General features: G+C 41.5%; 1 protein-coding gene across 6 annotated transcripts in view; it reads left to right on the forward strand.

Annotated features, from left to right (window-relative positions):
* The first annotated feature begins 10,370 nt into the window (after nt 1-10,370).
* CENPO (centromere protein O) overlaps nt 10,371-20,477 on the forward strand; it is a 47,857-nt gene continuing 37,750 nt past the window's right edge. For 3 of the 6 annotated variants that reach the window (XR_005213284.1, XM_037812696.1, XM_037812695.1), the window contains exons 1-2: nt 10,371-10,530; nt 17,627-17,787. Coding sequence is in view for 2 of the 6 variants with exons in the window: in XM_037812696.1 (XP_037668624.1) it covers nt 10,461-10,530; nt 17,627-17,787 (231 nt within the window). In the remaining 4 variants the exon portion in view is untranslated. Of the gene's footprint in view, nt 10,531-10,663; nt 10,904-11,057; nt 11,143-17,626; nt 17,788-20,477 lie in introns of all 6 variants that reach the window. The other 3 variants (XR_005213286.1, XR_005213285.1, XR_005213287.1) reach the window with 3 other exon arrangements.

A 20,477-nucleotide genomic window follows, 5' to 3' on the forward strand; every position in this document is an offset into this window, starting at 1 on the left:
TTCATTAAAGTCAACAGTAAGTCAAGGATACTTGCCAGTGCTGCAACTATTGTGCAATAAGGTGAGAAAAAGAAGTGAGAGGTATGAGGGTTGCATTGGAAGAGACTAAATTATCTAAATAGAAAATCCAAGAGAATCAATGGACAAACTATTAAAATTAATAAGAGTGCAGCAATGTTGCTGAACACAAGGTCCACATACAAAAATCAATAGAATTTCTTTAGCAGTAATAATGTGTGAAAAGCTATACTTTTCCACTCAATGAACTTTGAACTGAAACTTTATACCTAAAGACGTTTCAGGAATTGAGAAAAACAGATAAAAACAATAAATTTCAAGGAGCAAAATCAAATCCTGTATTGACCACCCTGAATTAGAGTTTGCCTATCAAAAAAAAAGAAAGAAAGAAAAAGAAAAATCACAGGAATGTTGAAAACTCTAGTACTATGGCCACTCCCCTGAGTCAACAAACTTGCTCTCCTAGCCATTTTCCACCTGAGCTGTGCCTCAGTCAAAAGCCCAACTAAAATTTGCTTGGGGAATCACTTTCTCAAGAGCTCCCTACCCTAGTAGTCCTGAAAAATGTGCTTGCCTTTACCTCTAACTAGTATTAATTTCTGCTTTGACAACCCAAATAGGAAATTTAATTTAAGAGAGAGATACCTTTCCCAGTAGCGACAGATACCCTAAAACCTTGGTACTCACGCAGTGCTCTACTGTCCGGCAGCATCAACCTCAACTGGGAACTTGTTGTATGTGCAGAATTTAAGCCCTGCCCCAGATTTACTGAATCAGCATCTAGATTTTAATCCTCGAGTAATTTCTGTCTGCAAATGCATATTGTGCTTTCCATAGCAAGGCTTCAGATGACCTAGGACTAAATCTCTCAACCATGGAGCCGAAATTCGAGACCCTCTCATCTAGCTCCTTCTTCTCTATCTTTAAACAATGTATCACCACCACCACCCCTGCCCACACCCACAATCATTTTTTTTTTCCACAATCAGTCTTTAAATACACCAACATAAAACCTTCCTTCTCCATGCTTTTCTCTCTAGCTTTCATCTCATTTCTCTCTTTTATTTCCAGGACTTAAACACATGAGTAGGGTCCCTGTAGTCATTTCCTCACCCCCAGTTCCTTCTTTGGATTGTAGCCTCTCCATACAACCAAAAACTGCCCTCCCAAGGGTCACCAGTGACCTCCTGAGAAGGCAGACCCAGAAAACTCCTCATACTTTGTCTTCCTTGCTCTCTTCAGCATTTGACAGCATCATCTTCTATGACATGTTCTTAATTCTCCTGTCTTTCTTACCAATCTTTCTTGTGAAGTTAGTTGGTTCTTCTAACTTCACAAGAGATCCAAGACCCATAACTTCAACCATCATCTCTACAACAGTGATTCCTGCATCTGTATCTTCAGCTTTGATGGCTCGTCTCTTTTTTTCTAACGTCTATAGAATGCATTCCCACTAGGCAGTCAGACCTTCACCTCAAAGTCAATAAGCACAAACAAAATCTGTCTTCATTCTGAGAGACTAGTTCTCATTCCCAGTGTTTCTGTATTGTCAATAAAACCATTGTTCTCTCAGCCTTACAAATCCGAAGCTTTGTCTCCTTCCTCTCTTCAGAAATTAAATTCTGTTGATTTTTCCTATAGTCTCTGCTGATGATAGTTATATGATGCTTTTATAAAGTATCAAATTGACCCTTATATTTACCTTATTAGGAATTATCCACAGGTGAGAAATTGAGGCAAGATTGCATAACCATTAAGTTGTAAAGTTGAGCCTTAATCTCAAACTTCTGGAATTGTCACCTCCCTTTCTCTTTCCATTTGCAAAAGAAGGAGGTAACACATTTCTTATGGTTCAGTTTGCTTTCCTGCAGCCACTCCATCACAATCTTGAGCCTTGATTATTTCAATCAGCCTTCTTACCGATGTCCCAGCTTTTCTGCCTATCCACAGGAAATACGTCTTGCACCAGTTGCCAGATCAATCTTGCTCTTGTATCATGAGTACTAATTCAGAATTCCTGATATCCAGTGTTGGGGAAGAGATGCAATGCTTCTTGTTTTCTTCCTTTGCAGAGGGAGTTTACTAATGTAATGCTCTGAGTCTGTTGTCCCACCCCTTACTCTTCCTTGTGGAGACTGAATGAATAACCTAGTTGGTGGATGATTGTTTTGGTCCTGATTTCTCATCTGAGGATAACTAATCTATCAAAGTTTGATAGATTGAAAGTGAAGGACTTATTTTCTCCATACTTCTCCACAAGACCAGTAGAGGGCAGCAGCTTTTGGCGAGAGCATCTGTTTGGTATACTCACACTTTCCCTTCTCCTCTGTCTACTCATGCTACATTTTCTAACTCATTGATAATAGAAGTGATATTTTGTGTCTTCATCTGCTTTTTGCCTTATTTCTCAAGAACCTGGGTCAAGAACTTGTGTGCCACTTCTTTGGCCCTTGCAAAATCCCCCGCACCTAAAATCTAGCCATCGGCCAGCTTTTGACATCTGCCATGTCTGGACCTTAACACAGAGAAGGAGAAACCAGTGCTGTGACAAGCTTAACCTCAGAGGTCAGCTAAAACTCGTGAGGCCATCAGAAAGCCTCACAATCATTGTCCCTTCTCGTCAGTAATTGTAGCTCACTGCTGCCAAGACCCTCGACTGGGAAGCAGATGGATGTACGCCCCTAGGGCAGCAGGTCAGAACCTGTGGGGAAGGTGTGTGTGGGTTACTACAGCACAGCAGGTGGCGTTGCACTAGGGGAGCCGTCTGCACCCTGCCGCTCCCAGGAGAATCAGTGATCCGGGCTCCATCCTCAGCTTCACAAGTGCAGAAACTCAATTTTGTCAGCTCTTCCAGCGATAATTGCACTCTAGGGGATTCAGCTATACAACTCACAGTCACAGGAGGCTGATTTATAATCCAGAATGTCAATTAACCAATTTAGAATAGAAGATATAGCTTTCCAGTGCTTGAACTACTCATGACCCTTTTCAAACCACCCCCTAACTAGTATCTAGATGGCTGGAAAACCCAATTAGTAACCAGCAATGAGAGATGGAGAGAAAATTGGATTGACAACATATCTAGTTTTTAATGCCAGTCCTGCTAGCGACTTTCACCTTGGCAAGTGAAAGCAGTTCTGGTTCTGTAAGGTTGAGGGAAGCCACCTGCCTCACAAAATTGTCAGCATTGATTAACATCAATTGGCTCAAGCCTCTTCCACTAAGGAAATTCCCCGTGTGACCCAGTATCCACCTTTCCAGCCCCCATTCGATCACTATCCTCTCCCATTTAAGCTTCTTTTAAGCTTCTCGCCCCTTCTCCTCCCATTCTTGCCACAGTAGATTACAACCTCATTATGCTCTTTAAACTGCTTTCACCAAGTTCACCAGCCCGTTCCCAATTACTAAAGGTTTTCAGTTCTTATTTACTGAATCCTGTGCCGCTCTCTCCCTCTTGAAACTCCATTTCCTCGGCTTCCCGGGGTTGGATCTGCCCTTAGCACATGACCAATTCTCCCTGAGGCACCCTATCAACTTTCCTAGTTTTAAATGTCCATCTCTTATAAAGGAAAATCTTCGTATCTAGTCTTAGCAAGCAGGGGATAAGGAAAAAAACAGACCCATATTACCTTGTACATTTCTCTTTGTATTAATTATCTGTTTATGCCTTCCCACTAGATTCCTAGCTATCTGAAGGCAAAAACCATTTTATTCATCTTTATGTCCTTAATTCTTAGTTCAGCCAGCCACAGTGGACACACAACAGTTATCTGTTGACTAAAGTACCTCTAATAAACTTGGATTCACAGATGCCCAAGCAATTTCTGTAGATCTGTTCAAATATTTATAGAAATATGTTAGACACTGCACAGAGAGTTATAGACATTTAGAGAAGAGAGTGTCAGTTTGGGGTGGGCAAAACTTTGCGAAGGTGATAGTGCTTGAGCTGGAAATAGTTCAAGAAGAGTCCAGAGGCCAGAAAGGGAGGGGAAGGGTCCCAGTCAGAGACTGGAGCAGCAGGTGGAGCATCTTGTTGAAATGTGGGAAATTTGATTTTGGAGGGCCTGAATGCTGAGCTTAGAAGTTCTAATTTTATCCAGTGGGGAAGTAAGAGCCTATCCCGAACAGGGTGCTCAACTATACTATATAGACTTGTTGGCAGTTTCCAAATCCTGAATTGGAACCAGGATGCACTGGAGGTGTGCAGACAGCAAACACTGATGAACAATATGAGAGCCTGATAGAGGGTGATAGCACCAATGTTGCAAGAAAATAGATGCAGTACTTGGTAAGTTTCATCAACTCTAATAAACAAAGATACATACATATTTTAACATCTTTGAAATTGAAGTGCATCTTGCAAGCAATTGCGTGTTGGATTTAATTGCTAGCATTTCTTCTTCCTTAAGAGATCATAACACAATGATGCATCTTAAAACCGCTATTGTCTTAGATTCAGTGGGTTATGATAACTGGATGTGAAGAACAAAAAATAAGGAATTCAGAGGCAAGTTTTTTTAAATTTTAAATTTGGTTTTATTGAGATATTTTCACATACCATACAGTCATCCATGGTGTACAATCAGCTGCTCACAGTACCACCATATAGTTGTGCATTCATCACCTCAATCTATTTTTGAACATTTTCCTTATACCAGAAAGAATCAGAATAAGAATAAAAAGTAAAAATAAAAAAGAACACCCAAATCATTCCCCCATCCCACCCTATTTTTCATTTAGTTTTTGTCCCCATTTTTCTACTCATCCATCCATACACCGGATAAAGGGAGTGCGATCCACAAGGTTTTCACAATCACACTGTCACTCCTTGTAATCTACATTGTTATACATTCGTCTTCAAGAGTCAGGGCTACTGGGTTGGAGTTTGGTAGTTTCAGGTATTTACTTCTAGCTATTCCAACACAATAAAACCTAAAAAGTGTTATCTATACAGTGCGTAAGAGTGTCCACCAGAGTGACCTCTTGACTCCATTTGAAATCTCTCAGCCACTGAAGCTTTATTTCGTTTCATTTCGCATCCCTCTTTTGGTCAAGAAAATGTTCTCAATCCCACAATGCCAGGTCCAGATTCATCCTTGGGAGTCATATCCTGTGTTGCCAGGGAGATTCACACCCCTGGGGGTCAGGTCCAAGGGTGGGGGGCAGTGAGATCACCCACCAAGGTGGCTTAGTTAGACAGAGAGAGGGCCACATCTGAGCAACAAAGAGGCACTCAGAGGGAGACCCTTAGGCACAATTATAAGCAGGTTTAGCCTCTCCTTTGCAGTAACAAGCTTCATAGGGGCAAGCCCCAAGACAGAGGGCTCAGCATGTCAAACCATCAGTCCCCAGTGTTTGTGAGAACATCAGCAACAATCCAGATGAGGAAGTCCAACACCTCCACATCCTCCCCCAGCTCCTCAGGGGGCCCCAGATGTATATTTTTATTCTCCACCCAGATTACTTTAGGATGTGTTGCTATTTCATTCTAGCCTATACAGACCTGCCGTATCTCACTTCCTATTCAAAGTTCTATGTAATTGTGGTGTTTGAACAAACAGACTGTAGAAGTTATATGTTTAGAAAATATAGATCCTATGCCAAATAAACATTTCTTCCCTTGGTGTCGCATGGAAGTTGAAGTTTTAACACACAGTTTCAACCTTTACCCTTTGACACAATTTGCCCTAGTCTTAACCAGATCTGCTTCATTCATATCTCTAATTGAAGTCTGGGCTCTTTTTCAACTTTTTTAAAAAAATTTTTAACAGTTGCTGTATGCATTAATACTGACATTCGTATCTGCCAAGCTCTAGCTCTGAATTTCAGGTGTCACGACCAAATTTAGAGACCAAATCCAAATTCCCAAGACCAATCAGGTTAAACAGCAAAGGATCAACATCTCAGAGTTTGAAGATAGCCATTACAATTCAGGAATAGATTTGACTGCTGTAAGAGCTTACAATCTAGGGATGATTACAATAATCATTTCCCTGTTAGGCTGTGCTGTGAGATTCAATTCTGAATTTACACATTGCAGTTAATCCATATCGGTGAGGCATTATAGTGTTGCCTTTGTTTCTGGCGTACTTCACTTAAAATGCTGTCTACAGGATCCATTCACCTCGGCACGTCTCATAGCTTTATTCCTTCTCGTAGTTGCTCAATATTCCATTGCATGCATACACCACAGTTCACCATTCTGTTCCTCAGTCAGTGTACCCTTAGGCCACCTCCACCCACTGCAAATCATGAATACTGTCAAAGGCAATTTTAAGCCTTGGTGATTGGAAGAATTCTATTACAGGCATACCTCATTTTAATGCACTTTGCTTTACTGCACTTTGCAGATATTGCATAACAAATTATGGCCACCCAGCATTGAGCAAGTCTATCGGCGCCATTTTTCCAACAGCATGAACTTACTTCATGTCCCTATATCACATTTTGGTAATTCTTGCAATACTTCAAACTTTTTCATTGTTACTATATCTGATATGGTGATCTGTGGTGCACTAGCAGGACTTTAAAGTTAAAAGGACATCTGTAGGCCTGAAACTTAGGAGAGTCATGGGACAAGGCAGATTTTGGAGTTTCCCAAATAATGGCATTGTGGGAAAGTCTTCAAAAGTCAATTTGTCTTCAAAAGTCAAATTATATAATGATGGTACATTAAACTTTAAGAAATACTTCAGAAATATATATGAATTTATTTCTAAATAAAAGTATTGTTATTACTTAGGGAGGAAATAGCCTTGAACAGTTCTTTGATGTCCCATTATTTATACATCTGGTGGTCACAGTTGGGTTGTAGGTGGCCATATCAAGCTTTAAAGGAGTTGACAGGTCACCGTGTCGCATGGCCACACAGAGTCTAGCTAAATTTTCCTGTTAAGCAATGGACAATATTGCTGCTCACCCACTTTCCCCACCTGAACCGAAAGACGAAGTACTTATGCATTACAACTTTAATATGATCATGTGTTTGACCCTCAAGAAACTCATAACTTAAAGGAAAGAGCAGACTGACAATAAAAGGAGTACATGATGCCTAGGGATGGATGGCATGCTATTTCTGGATCCCAGCTGATCAAAACAACAGGTAACAGCAGTCATTTGAATAATCGGAACTTCTTCAAATACTGGTTCACTTCTTCCTTGGGGTAGGGCCGGAGCGCAATGCAAGTGGCAATATTCTCTGGCTGCTCCAGCCACAGCATGTGGTCAATGTTCTTCTGTTGCAGGGTTTTGGCCAGCTCCTTTAGGGTGTTCTCATCTGGGGCCTACAGTGGGCAGGACACAGAACATAGATTGGAAAACCCATTTAAGAAGTTTCAAAATGTTAAAAAAAAAAAAAAAAAAAAAAGAGAGGGGGGTGGTGGTAGAATGGGTTCCTCTTAACTGGAAGTGAAGGACCAGCTTTACCAAAGAAGGGCTGCAGAATATTTTTTCAGGAACAACATTTCCATTCCTTGGTTCACCATTCATTTGCTATAGGACTCAGGTAAGCTGCCTGGAGGCAAAGGAGGGGAGAAGTTTCATATTCCTGTTTACAAAGAACAGGAATTTCCTGTTTATTCTCTTCCCTCTTGAGATGTTGTATGAGCTGTTAGTAATTATGCTTTGCCAATTTTTTAGTTCTCTGTATTGGTGATGCCATAACAGCTATCCCTAACCCTTCAGCCAGCTCTGACTGTACAAGCTGATTACTGGAAGGATTTTGAAAATCATGTCCATTTCACCCTCCCTCCTTCTCTCCCATTCCACCTTGTTTCCCTTTTGCTGGGGTTGCTGCTACTACTTTTCTCAGGGGAGGGTAAACTATTCTCTAGCATCCTTCTGAAATTGCATCTCAGTCATCTCATCACCCATGCTGAATCCCAGGACAGGAACTACTAAAACTATCTCTCAGAAAAGAAAGATAATCAGGGTATAATTTTGCTTAAGGTATGTTTCTTGGAGGCTTGTTTTAACAAATTAGAGAATGCTGGGAGTGTCTCTCTAAATCTGTGGCCCCTCGCAGCTACCTTGGGGCAGACTGTGCTGGGGGACAGGCTAACCCCACTCCCTCTTCAGCATCAGCCAGCAGCACAGCACAGAGAGTGCAAGTGAGGACTCTGGAGTCCAAACCTTGTACCGCCTACTAACTGTGTGATCGTTCACAAGTTATATGACTTAGCTGGGTCTGTTTCCCCTTTTATAAAACAGGGGCAATAATGCTTCTTAGTGGTAGTGGGGATTCAATGAAATTAGGCTCAGAACTTGTGCCTGGCACATAGTAAGCACCCAATAAATGTAATTAATGTCTTTTATTTTATTGGTCTTTCTGGCGGTTGCCACCCTTGTTTAATGTGACTCTGAAGTTCCTTTCTTGAGTCATGGTTATAACAGCTAGGAAAGGTCAGACGTCTTTTAAACTCAGAGGTGCCAATCTCTGTGGGCTTCAGGTAGCTCCTCTGAGGAAAGGAGTAATATGTCATCTGCCTGAAAGTGAAGGGGGTGAGGTGGGGTTAGAATCAGATGGTTTCTTGAGGCCCTCTTCCAATGAAAAGAATCTGAACGACATGTTATCTGCTTCTTTTCTGCCTACTCATAGACTCCCAAGAGACATTTTCCTACAGGTTACTGCTTGGTTATTCACTACGCAACAGCAATTTTTCTCTTGTAAAATAATCTGTTTTTGCCAGCTAGCCATGAAGGGATTACCCCACATCTCCAGCCAGAGTTCTGATTTGCTTATTTATTTTAAAGCAATTTTTGTTCTCATAAAATGTGTGCTTAATGTAGAAAAATTTAAAATAAAGAAAAGCATTAGGAAAAAAACCCGAATGTCACCACCCGTCATTTAATAATTAGTATTTTCTCAGTTTCTCCTTTCAAAATTGGGGTCATGCTGTCTGTAGAATATAGTTCAATTAGCATCATATGGTGAGCACTGTTCTATGTCACTAAATATGCTTCAAGATCATGATTTATAATAGCTGTATTAGAATCTGTTATAAGGGCAAAGATTAACCAATCCTAAATTGAATATTTAATAATTTCCAGATTTTTTACTATCATAAAGTGCAAAGCTCTTTGGGTGCATCGGATTATTTTCTTAGGATAAATTTCTAGCTGCAGAATTGAGAGTCAAAGGGTAAGGGCAAAAGCAGTTTGGCCATCTGCAAAAAAGAACACAAATGCTATTTACAAAGGTGTACCGATTTACACCCCTGGTGGCTGGTAATTTCTGACGCTTGGATCATATATACTAGAGTTTTAAACATTTTGTTTAAAATAATTCGGTGTCACATCCAGCTAAATGCTCCCGTTGGCTTCACTTTGCACTCTCTCCCCCTGCCACTGAGCAGAAACCCTAAATCCTCATCCTTCCTGGGTCGTTTTTGTGGGTGGGAAGTACTCCTGGGCACAGTTTTTAAAAGCTGGTCTCGCTCTCCCTGGAAATGCAGAGTATGACTCTCGGGGATGAATGTGGACCCGGCATCGTGGGACTGAGAGTATCTTCTTGACCAAAAGGGGGATGCAAAATGAGACGAAATAGTTTCAGTGGCTGAGAGATTTCAAATGGAGTCGAGAGGTCACTCTGGTGGACATTCTTATGCACTATATAGATAACACCTCTTAGGCTTTAATGTATTGGAATAGCTAGAAGTAAATACCTGAAACTACCAAACTCCAACCCAGCAGTCTGGACTCCTGAAGACAATTATATAATAATGTAGGTTACAAGGGGTGACAGTGTGATTGTGAAGACCTTGTGGATCACACCCCCTTTATCTAGTGTATGGATAAGTGGAGGAATGGGGATAAAAACTAAAGGACAAATGGGGTGGGATGGGGGGATGATTTGGGTGTTCTTTTTTCACTTTTGTTTTTTGTTCTTGTTCTGGTTCTTTCTGATGTAGGGAGGGTGTTTGGACATGGATTGTGGTGATGAACGCATAACTATGTTATCATACTGTGGACAGTGGATTGTGTACCATGGATGATTGTGTGGTGTGTGAATGTGTTTCAATAGGGCTGAGTTTAATTTAAAAAAAAAAAAAAAAAAAGCTGGTCCCGCGGCGGGATCAGGCGCCACCAGCCTCCGACGACAGAGGCAAAAGGGACACAGGAGCCATCAGTTTCCGGGCAGACCGGAGGTGTGCAGGAAAGCCACTGCCTACCCAGACAAGGCCAGGCTCCCTGGGCCATAACTCAAGCCCCAGAACCCTTTCAAACCTAGAAGTTAAAGACTCCACCTTAACAGCGCCGCTCCCACAACACCCTTTTCGATTTAGGGCCACACCCCTTCCGGTCACCTGTCCAGGGCGTTCCTCCCCCTCCGCTAGCGTGTCTTACCTCAAGGACCACCTTGCGCATGCGTCCGAGGTCCTGGAGGTACGCAGCTGTGTGCGGGTGGTCGCGGTGGGTGTGCAAGGCCGCGGTGGCTGCGTGACATGCCTGCGCTACCAAGGCGCCTACTGGCCAGGAGAACGGAGCCTGCGATAGATCCTTTCGTAGCACCAGGTATTGCACCAGGAACTGCGGCTCTGCGTTAGAGGCCGCCATCTTCCTTACCCACAGAAAGGCTAGACTCGCTCCCCGATGCATGCTGGGATCAGGGAGGGCCCCTGAGCGCTGCCATATTTTTGTACGGTAGGAGCGCAAAGCACGCTGGGACCGATTGGGTTGGTTTTGAAGGCGAGGACCGCGGGAATTCTCGTCCCTGGCCTGGCTGAGCAAGGAAAGAAAAAAAAAGAGAGACTAAAGAATCAGACCCAGTGTCGGACTGGGCCGTGACCAGGATGGAGGGCCGGGCGGTCTTGTAGAGCTCCTTCCGTACGCAAGGGTAACTGGTTGAACAGCGGGCCCGCGCCCTAGGAGGCGCAAGTTGAAACAGGTGAGTGGACGCGGGGCCCGGGCCCGGCAGGTCGGGACGCGGGGTCCTGGCGGCGACGCCGGGGGTAGCGGCGGGCGGGCGGCTGCGGGCCCGGCCGCCTGGGTTTATCTGAAGGCGAATGGACGTGACTTTGTTGCCATTTTTCTTTTGCCAGCAGGAAAGTCTAGGTCCCTGTTCTTGGAAAGCCGAGGAAATGGAACCCGCGAACACTTTATGTCAAGACAGCGAGCCCAGAGGAGGTATTCAGAGGGTCCCCCTTTCCCCTCGGACTGCTGCCCAGAGATGACCGCCGGGCCGAGGGAGCTCTCCCCTCTTGTCACTGCCGCGTGACCTTCCTGTCGGGGCGCAGGGGGCGGGAAGGGAACCAAGGGTGAAGGCTTGGAGGGACAGGCAGCCTTGGTCCTTGGACAAGGAAAAATTACTTAAGGTATTTCTGGGCTCCTGCCCCTTTCTGAGCGGGTATGTATTCAGTGTTTATATCTGAAGCTACAGCTCTAGCTAGTATGGTCTCTTTAAATCTTGCCAGTATTTTGGGGGGCTCTTTGTGCGTTACCCCTGACGGAGGGGGTGGTGCAAGGAAGTGGCTTCCTTGATGGCTAAACCGAGGTGTGAGTACTGGCGCTGCCGTTATAAATGTAGTGTTCTTGGGCAAGATAGCCTTTCTCTGTCTCAGTGTCTTCACCTGGCAAATGGAGGTGATTAATTGTGGTGGTTGTGGAAATTAAATAAGTATTTAATTCTTTCCATGCTTTGCAAATAGAGCATTTTTTACTGGAGATATTCAGTAAAAACTTTTTTTAGAGTTGTTTCTATGCTTTGCTAGCAAAGCCTCTTCCACAAGTGTCTGAAATGTAGGAAATGTTCAGTAAATGCTTTATGTCTAGTTGATTAGCAACTACGGCCTTTGCTGTATTGATCCTTATTCAGTCCTTTGAGAACTGAGAACTGGAGCAATTGTGAACAATGCTGCTATGAACATCGGTGTACAAATGTCAGTTCTTGTCACTGCTTTCAAATCTTCTAGGTATATAGCAAGAAGTGGAATTGCCAGAGAGTAGAGTTATTCAATATCTAGTTTTCTGAGAAACCTCCAAACTGTATTACAGAGCAGCTGTACCATTATACATTCCCACCAGCAATGAATAAGGGTTCCAATTTCTCCACATCCCCTCTAGCGTTTATTGTTTTCTGTTTGTTTAATGGCAGCCGTTCTTATTGGTGTGGGATGGTACCTTGTTGCGGTTTTGATTTGCATTTTCTTAACAGCTAGTGAAGATGACCATTTTTTTCATGTGATTTTTAGCCATTTGTGTTTCCTCTTCGGAAAAATACCTTTTCATATCTTTTGCCCATTTTATAATTGGGGTGTCTGTACTATTCTTGCTGAGTTGTAGATTTCTTTATATATGCAGGATATCAGTTTCTTATCAGATACATGGTTTCCAAATATTTTCTCCCATTGTGTTGGCTGCCTCTTCACCTTTTTGACAAAGATTTTTGAGGCACAGAAGCTTCTGATTTTGAGGAATTCCCATTCATCTATTTTTTCTTTTGTTGCTGCTGCTTTGGGTGTAAGGTCTAAAAAAGCTAGCGCCTATTACTAGGTCCTGAAGATGTTTCTGTATATTCTAAGGGTTTTGTTATGCTGTTTCTTATATTGAGGTCTTTGATCCACTTTGCATTAATTTTTGTATAGGGTGTGAGGTAGGGGTCCACTTTCATTCTTTTTGTTATAGCCATCCAGTTCCCCCAGCCCCATTTGTCGGAGAGACTGTTCTGTCCCAGTTCTGTGGATTTGGGGGCCTTACCAGAAATCAGTCAACCATATATCAGGGTGTCTATTTCTGGACTCTCAATTTAATTCCATTGATCAGTATGTTTGTGTTTATGCCAGTACCATGCTGTTTTGACCCCTGTAGCTTTACAGTAGGCTTCAAAGTCTGGAAGTGTGAGTCCTTCCACTTTGTTCTTTTTTAGGAAGTTTTTTGGCAATATGAGGCCCCTTTGCCTTCTATATAAATTTGATAACTAACTTTTCCAAGTCTGCAAAGTAGGTTGTTGGAATTTTGATTGGAATTGCATTGAATCTGTAGATCAGTTTGGGTAGAATTGATGTATTAACAATGCTTAGTCTTCCTATCCATGAGCATGGAGTATTTTTCCAACTATTTAGGTCCTTTTTTATTTCTTTTAGTAAAATTTTGTAATTTTCTGTGTAGAGGTCTTGTACGTCTTTTACATCCTTGATTAAGTTTATTCCTAGGTACTTGATTATTTTAGTTGCTATTGTGAATGAAAAAAAGGTTTTTTTAATTGTCTCTTCAGTTAGGTCATCACTAGTGTATAGGAACATTACTGACTTATGTGCGTTAATCTTGTATCCCACCACTTTGCTGAACTTTTTTATTAGCTCAGGTAGTTTTGTCATCTCATTCTCAGGATTTTCCAAATATAAGATCATATCATCTGCAAATAATGAATTTTACTTCTTTCTTTCCAATTTGGATACCTTTTATATCTTTGTCTTGGCGATTTGCTCTGGCTAGAACTTCTGGTGCGATGTTGAATAATAGCGGTGACAGTGGGCATCCTTTTCTCATTTCCAATCTTAGGGGGAAGGCTTTCAGCCTCCCACCACTGTGTAGTATGCTGGCTGTGGGCTTTTCATATATGCCCTTTATCTTATTGAGGAAGGTCCCCCCAATTCCTGCCTTTTGAAGTGTTTTTATCAAAAAGGGATGCTGAGTTTTGGCAAATGCTTTTTCAGTGTCACTCAAGATGGTCATTTGATTTTTCCCTTTCAATTTGCTAATGTGTTGAATTACATTAATTGATCTTATGTTGAACAACTTTTGCATGCCAGGAATAAACCCAACTTGGTCATGGTGTATAATTCTTTTAATGTGCCTTTGGATTCATTTTGCAAGTATTTTGTTTGGGATTTTTGCATCTCTGTTCATTAGGGAGATTGGCCTATTGTTTTCCTTTTTTGTAGTATCTTTATCTGGTTTTGGTATCAGAGTGACATTAGCTTCATAAAATGAGTTAGGTTGTGTTCCTTTTTCTTCAAATTTTTTGAAAAAGTTTGATAGGAATGGTGTCAGTTCTTTTTGGAAAGTTTGATAAAATTCTCTTGTGAAGCCATCTGGCCCTGAGGTTTTATTTGTAGTTAGATTTTTGATGACTGATTGGATCTCTTTGCTTGTGATTGGTTTGTTGACATCTTCTGTTTCTTCTTGGGTCAGTCTAGGTTGTTCATGTGTTTCCAGGAAATTGTCCATTTCCTCTAAATTGTCTAGCTTGTTGGCATACAGTTGTTCATAGTATCCTCTTACGCTTTTTTTTTAATTTCTTCAGGATCTGTAATAATTACCCCTTTTCATTTCTGCTTGTTTATTTGGGTCTTCTCGCTTTTTGACTTTGTTAGTCTAGCCGAGGGTCTGTCAATCTTGATCATCTCAAAGAACCAACTTTTGCTTTTATTTTTTCTCTCTATTGTTTTTGTTTGTTTTGTTTTGTTTTGTTTTTTGTTCTCCAGCTCATTTATTTCTACTTTAATCTTTGTTATTTCTTCTCATCTACTTTCTTTAGGGTTGGTTTGCTGATCATTCTCTAGACTCTTCAGTTGTTCAGTTGGTCTTTGATTTTAGCTCTTTCTTGCTTTTTGATATATGCATTTAGAGGTATAAATTTCCCTCTCAGCACTGCCTTCGCTGCATCACACAGATTTTGATAAGTTGTGTTCTCGTTTTCATTAGTCTCTAGATATTTACCAATTTCTCTTGCAGTTTCTTCTTTGGCCCACTGGTTGTTTAGGAGTGTGTTGTTTAACCTCTATGTATTTGTGAAAGATCTGGTTCTTTGGTGGTTGATGATTTCTAGTTGCATTCCATTGTGGTCAGAAAATATGCTTTGAATAATTTCAGTCTTTTTAAATTTGTTAAGACTTGTTTTGTGTCCCAGTATATGATCTGTCCTGGAGAATGTTCTATGGACGCTAGAGAAAATGTATATCCTGGTACTTTGGTATGTAATAATCTATATATGTCTGTTAAGTCTAATTCATTTATCATATTGTTTAGATTCCCAATTTCCTTATTGGTCCTCTGTCTAGGTATACTAGCTATAAAAAAGAGTGGCGTATTGAACTCTCCCACTATTATTGTAGACATGTCTATTTCTCCCTTCAGTTTAGCCAGTGTTTGTGTCATGTATTTTGAAGCTCCTTGATTGGGTGCATAACCATTTATGATTGTTATTTCTTGTTGGTGAAGTGGCTCTTTTATTAATATACGGTGTCCTTCTTTGTCTCTTATGACATCTTTGCATTTAAAGTCTTATTTTGTCGAATATTAGTATAGCTATCCCTGCTTTTTTTTGGTTGCAGTTCGCGTAGAAATTTTTTTCTATCCTTTCACTTTCAGTCTCTTTGTGATGCGGGGTCTAAGATGAGTAAACAGCATATGGATGGGTCATACTTTTTAATCCAGTCTACCCGTCTGTATCTTTTAATTGGGGACTGTAATCCATTCACATTCAAAGGAAATTCTTGAACCAGCCGTCTTATCCTTTGGCTTTTAGTTGTTAGATCTGTTTTACCCCCACTTTCTTTTTTTCCTTTTTTTCTTTTTTCCTTTAAGTACCCTTGCTAATACTCTTCTGTTCTGTGCTATTCTCCAAACCTCACTCTTCTTTCTTTTTTTCTCAGCTTGTAGAGCTCCCTGTAGTGTTTCTTGCAGGGCAGGTCTTGTTAACGAATTTTGTCAGCATTTGTTTGCCTGTGAAAATTTTAAACTCTCCCTCAATTTTGAAGGAGAGCTTTGCTGGATAAAGAACTCTTGGTTGACAATTTTTCTCTTTCAGAATCTTAAATATGTCATACCACACTGCCTTCTCACCTCCATGGTGCCCACTGAGTAATCATTACTTAGTCTCGTGTTGTTTCCATTGTATGTGATGGGTTGCTTCTCCCTTGCTGCTTTCAGAACTTTCCTCTTCAGCATTTGATAATCTGGATCACTATATGTCTCAGAGTAGGCTTATTTGGATTTATTCTATTTGGGGTTCATTGGGCATCTTTTATTTGCATATTTATGTCATTTAGAATGGTTGGAAAGTTTTCCCCAACCATGTCTTGAAACACTCTTCCTTGCCCTTTACCCTTCTTTTCTCCTTCTGGGATACCAGTGATTCTTACATTTGTTTGCTTCATGTTGTCCATCATTTCTCTGAGATCCATTTCAGATTTTTCGATTTTTTTCCCTATTTGTTCTTTTGTGTGCTCTCATTCAATTACTGTGTCCTCAAGTTCACTTATCCTTTCTTCTGCCTCTTCAAATCTGCTGCTGTGTGTCTCTAGTATATTTTTAATTTGAGCCACAGTGTCTTACTTCTGTAAGGTCTGCTGTTTTTTTATTTACTCTTGCAAATTCTTCTTTATGCTCTTGTAGCGTTGTCTTGGTTTCATTTATGTCTTTAGTCATCCTGTTGAAGTTGTTTTGGAGAATGCTTGTACTTCTTTGATTAATTGCTCCAAATTTTGTCTCTCTTTTAGCTTTTTAATTTGTTCATTTGACTTACCCGTATCTTCTAGATTCTTCAAGTGCTTTGTACTTTTCTGTTGGATTCGGGGCAGTTCCTTGTCTTAATAAGGTTATTTTGGGAAATGCAGGATTATTTGAGCATTTGGTTGCTAGAGTGTAGTTTCCCAATCCTACCAGCAGGTGGTGCTCTCAAGTCGGTCTTCCCTGAACTTCTCTTGTGCAGTGGGCGGAGTCCAAACCAGGTGGGGAACACACAGATCTCCGTGTGCACTGGGAACTGCATGTCCTGGGGCTGCAGCGTGGGCCCTGAGCAGATAGGATAGGCAGGGAGTCCGCTCAAGGGCACCCCACAGATGGAATGTTGGCCCTGCTTGCCTGCTCCCTGCCTGTTGTGTGCCTGCAAGTCTCTGGGGTGTGGGAGAGACTCCTGATCACTAGTCTGGCCTCTGTCCCTTCCCCCGCTTCTCACTGGTGCACCTCCCTCCCCAGTTCTTCTGTTGGGGGAGAGCAGATGCTGCCCACTGGGTTCCTTCACAGGAGCTCCCCGCTGTTAGGCTGTGAAGGATCCCCTACCCAGCTGTCAAGGTCAGTGCACAGGAGTGCAGAGCTGCTGCTCACTCCCTTGCCCAGTGGTGGTCTCGCTGCTGCTGGCCCCAGGAGGCTGTCCAGACAGGAACAAAATCACCCCATCCCTTGAGCTGCAGTCTCTTTTGTGATTTTGTCAGCATCTCTTCCATGCACTGGGGGCCCCCTATGGCTGGTCACACTCCAAACCCACAGTCTCAGGCATCCTCCAGCCCCTCTCTAGTTACTTCCGCGGAGGAGAAGCTCATTCCATCTCACCTACTCCATCATCTTTCCAGAAGTCCTTGAGATGTACTTTTGTGATAAACCACAGGCCTGCATAACATTCAGACTCTCTCTTATGCTGTCCTTGGATGGTACCCTGGTCAGGGACTGTTTGTACATTAGTGTTCCACCTAAAAGGTTACTGATCATTGATCTCTGTTGTCCCCTCCTCTGGCTTAATCATCTGTAATTTGTGGTAAATGTGTAACAATTCAGCCAACTACAAAGTTCTGAAAGGAGAGTCACCCTCTGTCTTTCCCAGAAATGCTTCCTTGTTACCAGAATTAGAAATCCTTGCCTTCTTGTGAAATTCCCTTTGTACTTTCCTTAGGTGTTCTAGCTCACTTGGAAAGACTAGAGACTCAAGTGAACAGATCCCATAAAGAGTTCGGAGAGCCACAGGCCATGGAAAATGCTCTTGGGACCAGGCTTCAAAAACTGAGACTTCTGCGAGATAAGCTGAGAGCTGACTTGAAGCACCGGCAAGCCAGAGTGAGTAGAAGGGCGACGCTGCCATCTTTCCTAGGCTGTAAAGAACAGACATGATCTGTGGATTAGCAGATGCATCTGACCTGTTTTATCTGTGATCTGGCTGGTTTGATTTCAGTCCTTGATTTCTCCAAATGACCAGACCTGTGGTGTTGCAGCTGTCATCAATATCAGCGAACAGTTGTCAGGCCTTCCCGAAGGGCTAGGCGAGTTCTTTGTAACAGCCTCTTCACCTGCCCTCGTAGCAGCGAAACCTGTGTGCTTGGTCACAGCCCGGCTCCAGCACTTTTGTCATCAGGTCATCAGTGCTGGCTCTGTCACCCAGCCTTAAACCTCACAGTCCACTTTGGCCCTTCCTGCCTTTCAGTCTGCTCTCTAGCACAGGCCCAGTCAGCAACACCTGTCAGTTTTTCTTTTACATTGTCCTTTTGTCTTTTCCTCTACTCCTGGTTGTAACTCAAGCATGATCAACATAGCAGTAAATATTGGGGGCTGGACACCAGGATTGTTGTAGTCCCTCATCTAGGTTGTCTTCTTCTCCAGAAAGTCCTGCACAGCCAAGAAAATCCTTCATAAAGGACCACTTTAATCCTGCCATTTCCCTGCTCAAAATTCATTGCGCATGGGATAAAGTTAACCTTCCTTCTTTTTCTTCCCTCCCTTTTTTCCCTCCTTTTGTTCCTTTCCTCTCCTCCCTTTCATCCTCCCTCCCTTCTTTCCTTTCACTTGTTATTAAACTAAACTATATTGCAAAGTGAACACACCCAGGTAATTACCACATAGATCAAAATAGACTTCTGCCAGGACCCCAGAAGTCTCCCTTTTGTGTCCTAATCATTTCCCTCAAGGCTTCTGCCACCATAGATTGGTTTTACGTGTTTTGTTTTTTTTTTCACTTTATATAAATATGATCATACAGTACGTTCTCTTTTATGTCTAGCTTCTTTCACTGAACATTGTGTCGCAGATTCATCATATTGTTGCATGTTGTAGGTCATTTTTTTACATTGCTTTACATAAATTGCATTTTATGAATATGCCACAATTAATTTATCCGTTCTGTTGATGACATTTGGATTATTTCAGTATGGTGGTTATTTAGGATAATGCTGCTATGAACATTCTTGTGTCTGTCTTTTGGTATAAAAATGTACACTTTTCTACTAGGCATGTTCCTAGTAGAATGCTGGGTCTAAGGTATGAAAACTAGCTTTAGGAAATGCTGCCAAACAGTTTTGAATAGTGATTGTGTCAATTTTATATTCCCAGGAATAGAGTGTAAGAATTTCATTGTTTTGCATCTTTACCAGTACTTGGTACTGTCAGTTTTAAAAATTTGTCATTCTGGTAGGAGTGTAATAGTATAGCATTGTGGTTTTCATTTGCATTTGCCTGATACTAATGATATAAAATACCTGTATTGGACACTTGAAAATCTGTGAATGAAGGGTCTTTTCAGGGCTTTCGTAACTTTTTTATTGGGTTGTCTGTCTCTTACTAATCTTAAGGATTCTTTACATGTTTTAGATAGGAATGCTTTGCTGAGTATATATATTATAAATCCCCCTTATTCTGTGACTTGCCTTTTTGCTTTTTCATGGTGTTTTGTGATAAAAGAAAGTCTTAACTTCAATGAAGTTTGATTTAGTGATCATTTCCTTTATGCTCAGTTCTCGTTTCCTGTTTAAGAAATCTTTGCCTAACTTAATATCACATATTTTCCTGTGTTTTCTAAAAGCTTTATTGTTTTGCCTTTTACTTTTAGAATTAACAGTCCTTCTGGAATTAACTTTTGTGTGTCGTATGAGAGAGAGGTCAGGGTTTTTTTTTTTCCACAGGAATGTCCACTTCATCCAGTACCACTTATTGAAAAGTCCACTGTTTTCCCATTGTATTGTAGTGGATCTTTGCCATAAACCAGATAACTGTGGGACTGTTTCTAGATCCTATTCTGTTCCTTTGGTCTGTTTCCTTTGTGCCAGTATCAGAGTTGAGTCTTGATGCTGGTAGTATATGTCCTCTTCAGAATTGTCTTGGATGTTCTTGGCCCCTTGAATTTCACATAAATTTGGGAAGTTGCTATCAATTTCAGAAAATAAACCTTGTGTAGTTTTGATTGGGATGGCATGGAATAGATAGATCAATTTGGGGAAGCTCAGTACCTTTATAATATTGAGTCTTCCAGCCAATGTACTTAATATATTTTTGCATTTATTTATTTATTTAATTTTTTTTAGAATGATGTCTTAAGCATCATTCATTCTATTTATTTCTGTGTATTTGAGTTTTCCTTGTCAGGTTTTCATACTAAAGTTTATGCTGGTCTCTGGACACAGGTTGAGAAGTGTCCGGTTTTCTAGTCTATGGAAGAGTTTATATAAAATTGACGTTATTTTTTTCCTTATATTTTTATAAAGAATTCCCTGGTAAAGCCCTCTGTGCCTTAAATTTTCTCTCTGGGAAGGTGGTGTATTTTCCTTGGCTACTCAAGCAAATACCATGCAGTGGTTTGGCTTAAACAATGGGAATTTATAAGCTCTATGGTTTTGAGGCTAAGAGAAACTCCAAATCAAGGCATCATCAAGGCGATGCTTTCTGCCCAAAGACTGTGGTGTTCTGGGGCTGCCTGCTGGTGCTCCTTGGTCCTAAGCTTGTGTCATGGCAAGGCTCATGGCGGCCTCTTGCTTCTCTTC

The sequence above is a fragment of the Choloepus didactylus genome, chromosome 20 (genome assembly GCF_015220235.1).
Source record: "Choloepus didactylus isolate mChoDid1 chromosome 20, mChoDid1.pri, whole genome shotgun sequence".
NCBI classification, from domain to species: domain Eukaryota; kingdom Metazoa; phylum Chordata; class Mammalia; order Pilosa; family Megalonychidae; genus Choloepus; species Choloepus didactylus.